The sequence below is a fragment of the Etheostoma spectabile genome, chromosome 9, assembly GCF_008692095.1.
Source record: "Etheostoma spectabile isolate EspeVRDwgs_2016 chromosome 9, UIUC_Espe_1.0, whole genome shotgun sequence".
Classification (NCBI taxonomy): domain Eukaryota; kingdom Metazoa; phylum Chordata; class Actinopteri; order Perciformes; family Percidae; genus Etheostoma; species Etheostoma spectabile.
In genome coordinates, this window is record NC_045741.1 from 27,781,445 (window position 1) to 27,786,180 (window position 4,736).

The 4,736-nt window shown below is 41.7% G+C and overlaps 1 protein-coding gene across 4 annotated transcripts in view; it reads right to left on the reverse strand.

Annotated features, from left to right (window-relative positions):
• The window catches only part of LOC116695626 (peroxisomal sarcosine oxidase), a 115,457-nt gene that overhangs the window by 107,782 nt on the left and 2,939 nt on the right, over positions 1–4,736 (reverse strand). For all 4 annotated transcript variants that reach the window (XR_004333504.1, XR_004333505.1, XM_032526033.1 and 1 more), the window contains exon 2: positions 2,942–3,090. Coding sequence is in view for 2 of the 4 variants with exons in the window: in XM_032526033.1 (XP_032381924.1) it covers positions 2,942–3,090 (149 nt within the window). In the remaining 2 variants the exon portion in view is untranslated. The remainder of the gene's footprint in view (positions 1–2,941; positions 3,091–4,736) is intronic.

Below are 4,736 nucleotides of genomic sequence, written 5' to 3' on the forward strand. Positions count from 1 at the left end.
TGCGTGCTCGCTGGACAATACAGGGGACAGAAATTTTACAAAAATTTGCAGTCTTTTCTACAGAAAGTTGCCAGATTTGTTGCCAGTCGCTTTTGTAAAAAAAAGTAAATCTAGCAAAAAAGTCTCTAAGTTGGCAACACTGGAAACAACAGCGGAGGCTGCGATGAAGCGGAGCGTAGTTTCCAGGAAACACTCCGGCCAATCAGAGCAGACTGGGCTTTTTTTCTCAATCCGATGGTGAATACAGGTGCAGCAGCCATGGGCAGTATGAGAAAAACAAAGTGTGTTACATTAAAGCATGTAAAGATGTCCTAGTACAAACACATAAGGTTTTATCCTGAAAATGCTACATATTAGTTGCCCTTTAAAATACGGTGTGGAGGGTGAAGTGGAGTTGAAAAATGAAGCAGCTCTGTAGTCTTGTGGTACAGCAGCGGATACTTGTGTATCTCTTGGCAGACGGAAGCAGGTGGGACCGGCTGTGGCTGGGTGTGTATTGTCTTTAATATCCTTTGGGCTCTGCGCAGCCACCTCATCTCACCTATAGCACTGATGCTCAGTAGATGGGTATCAGTGATGTTCTGGGCTGTCATCCAGTCAGGATGCTCTCTATTCCTCCTCTGTGAAAGTTAACTATAACTTAACGTGGGGATTTTTCCTTCTTAAGGTTTCCTTTAGAAATAAATCTGAGCTTTCTTTATCAGGGTATTGACGTTAGATGACCATGACCATAACAAGTTCTCTGTGATGCTGAATCCAAGAAAATAATTTCCTATTAGGCTCAGTTTTGTCTTCCAAGTTACTTTGGCTAACCCAGTAATTTGCAAGCATTCAGTTAAAAATTGCACTGCAGAAGTGGCTGTGTGGTTGAAAATGTGCCATGTCAGCAATGTGACAATTACTTCTCCATCAAGCAGGTATGGGCGACTGAAGAAGAGCAATGCCAGCCATTTGGAGATTTTTGGCTTGGCTAGGTTCTTGCCCAATGCATGATTGCACTTGGCGATCAGCCATTGTCAGTGGTTAATATTACTGGGTTTCGACGTCTTCTCAGTGTACTGGAGCCGAGAGATTACCAGCCGCCACCACATCACAGAAACAGTGTTTCCAAAGCTGCTTTGTGAAAAAGCACATCAGCAACCTGTTGCCCGTAAACTTCACCAGTGTTATTTGGAGTAGCAGTGTTAGCCCCGTGTCTCTCATTAGCTTAACGGGCATAAACATAAAGAAAGCCATATTTCAATCTGCATAAGGTTTTCATCACAGTGCTGTTTTACCAACCACAGTGCTACTCTGTAAATAGAGATTTTTTTCTCACAAACAGGCTAAAAAGAAAGCTCTTGGTGTGTAGTCTAACTGTTTTAACTGTTATAGTTTGCCACAAGTCTTAACATTTCAAAATCTTGTGAACTTAGCTGCTGGGCTAAACCAACCCTCCTCTTCGCTGGATTGATAAATCCACATCGCTACTTAATATGCACGTGAATGACATCATCAGACTTGCAGTTGTTCATTCTTTCTGAACTTCACTCAGTATTTTGATATAAGGAATGATGTAACTTGTTTTGTTGACACTAGTCTGGGGAAATGTCAGGGCCCAGGCACTGAGCTTTGAATAGAAAAAAGTCATGGTACTTTGAAAATACTGCTTTGATCTAATTAACAACAATATCAGAGAAGGCCAAAATCCTCTGTGTGTCTGAAAACACCCTTGGACCACAGAGGGATTATTAAGCACGTGTATCGGTACTCGGTATCGGCAAGTACCCAAATGTAAGTACTTGTGGTATCAGTGCATCCCTATAAATTACAATTAAAAAAGTCTAGCTCATCAAAACCCCAGTGTTATAAATGGGAATGAATCTATAAAACATTTACATCTGACTGGACATGGTATGACCAGTGGACAATAATACAGCCGATCACTGCAGCTCCGGTGTTAAGTTATTGAGTCCCAGAGGGAGAGGTTGTGAAACACAGGCTCTAATTCATCTGCCTGATAGGTGGCTGACTCGCCCTCTGCCAGCAGTGCTTTCTAAAGGCTACTCCGACATCTGTCAGGAGCCATAAGGCACACACAACACCAGCTAAAGGCTTCAGCCATTCATCAGAACATTTTATGACTATGTCTCCCTGTGTGCTTGTGTGTTTACGAGTGTGTGACGGGGGAAGGAAAAGCCACGCGAATGTAGGATCGTAAATATGATACCTCATCTAGTCTAACCTGTCAGACTTGGTGATTGGTGGCACTAGTTCAGCAGCTGGATGTGCACATATGTTGCCATGTATGTGAAGAAAATAAAAAGGTTTCAGCCTTGCTCCAAGCCTATTTTCTATGGCTCCATCTGTCCCAGAGGCAGCAGCAGAAGCGGGAGGCATTGCTCACACCAGCCTTGTCTGACCATTTCTCATTGTGATGCCCAAGGGCACAGGTGGCCTTCAGATGCGGACCCATCAATCATGAGCGGCGGCTGGGTGCACAGGGCACGGGGAGGCGCACTGTCTTTCTAGGGAACATAATGTGGGCGTGGCTTGGTACCATAAACTATAACCCTGAGACATGAATAATGAATCAATGTGTTATTCAGCTCTATCGTATCAGGAAACTCAAAGTGCTGGAGGAGGGTTTGCTCACAGTTTGATAACACTGTTATATTTGTAAACACACAAATTCCTCTACGTTTTCCGTTTGAAAATCTAAGGTATAACGTGATGAAAAAAAAAAACTGCTCCACAATCAGAGGCATGGGTGCTGTCAAGGGGTGATTCAATGACGCCAGAGGTAATGAGAAAGTCATGCATTCATGGCTCCCGTAGATTGAGTTGCTGCTCTTGTGCGTACATAGCACCTTGAATGTGACAAATCCCCGTGTTCTGGCAAAGCTTTTGTTATGTTCCGTTTAATGGGTTTTCTCTCTGTGTGTTTCTGCTGACTGCTTACCTGTACAGTTTGACACCCGTCTCCCTCTCCAGCTGGGCCCATAGCTCGTAGCACTCCTCCATCATGTGGATGTAGAAGTCTTGCTCGTAGGCCTTGCGGATTATGCGGGTCTGGCCATGGGAGCTACCTCGGCTGTGGGGCAGGACAAACTGGAAAAGAGATGAACAATGGAACTTGGTTCAAATTAAATAACTTGGTTTGGGAATAATTTACACCAAAGTGGCCAAATGTCTGTGGACATCCAAAAATTTTACACACGTGATAGTTGATAGATGTGTAGGGGTGCAACGAATCACAAAACTCATGGTAAGAATTGGATCACGGTTTTGAGTCACGGATTGGATCAATTTTGGGATAAGCACAAATAGGGGGAATTTCAATGATTTATTAAAAATGTTATAAAAATAATTACTTATTTCACCAGTAAATTATTGTGGTGTAAAATGTGGTGTATGCTTACACTGCAATATTAAGCATTGTAAAGTATGTTCATTCTAGTTTTTTTAAAGTGGACATATTATGCTTTTCATATTTTCTGCCATATCTACAATGTTATAATGTTGGATTTTCATGTCAAACATTTCCATAACTTACAATAATGAAACATATTTTAGAGAAATCCCTTTAGTTAAAATGTTCATATTTCCAACCAAGTGTTACGCAACTCTAAACCGGCCTGCTAGGATTGGTAATCTGCTCCAGGTATAATGGACTGGAGTGGGGTTTTTTTTTAAGCTACTGCAGTGTTAACATTGTCGCGTGTAGCTTGATGTCAACTGCAGTAAACCACGTCATCTTGGCTGCCAGTTAGGCCTGCACAATTTGGGGGAAAATATGAATCACGATTTTTTAGCTTAGAATTGATATCACAATTCTCTGCCACAATTTTTCCTCACAAAGTGTCATATTTATTGCACACATGAACCATGAAGCATTACTGCTGAAACATTTCTGATTGGGTAGTGTTTGGTTCAGAAGCCTTATCTGCAATAACAATCTAACATTAGCCTAGTAGGGCTGCACGATTATGGCCAAAATGGTCATCACGATTATTTTCATCAATATTGTGATCTTGATTATTATCACGATTATTTGATGATTTTAACCAAACAACTTTCATTGTCACATAGGCTATTTATAACTACTTTCACATCCTTATTATGTTACATTCTTCTTATGTTGAAGTTGTATGTTGTATAGACATATTGCTACAACACATGGAAATAAAAATTGGCTATCTAAAATAAATAGCATAGGATATATATATTTATAGTTTTTTTTTAAATGTATCTCTGGGAAAGCTCTTTCACTTGTTTTCAACTATAACTGATTAAAGGAGCTAGGGAGAGAGAGGGAGTGCTACTCACAGAGGGTCAAGCACGGACTGAATGGCGGGTAAGCAGAGTTACACACGTTGTGTGTATGAAATGTCTTTATCCTTCACTGCGCTGCATTTTTATGAACTATGATATTCTGGCCATGGTTAACATCTTGCAGGTCCAGCAGGCTCTGTCTCACACGACCTGAAGTTAGTTTCATTCAATAGCTTTTTGTGTTTTGCGCCGTGGCGGCCGCGAAAGCAGAGTTACCAGCGGAAACAAGGGTACAAATACAGGTTTCCCTCTCATGCTTAACAATATACAGCTGTGTTAATAACACTAAAATTGTGGACAAATGTCAGAAGTGTGGAGCGGCGCCGCTGTGTAGCGGGGCTGCGCGGAGAGTAAGAGGAGAGGGTAAAGGAGAGATCCAACACAGGCACGGCTTTACAGAAGAAATGGGTCATGTAACGCAA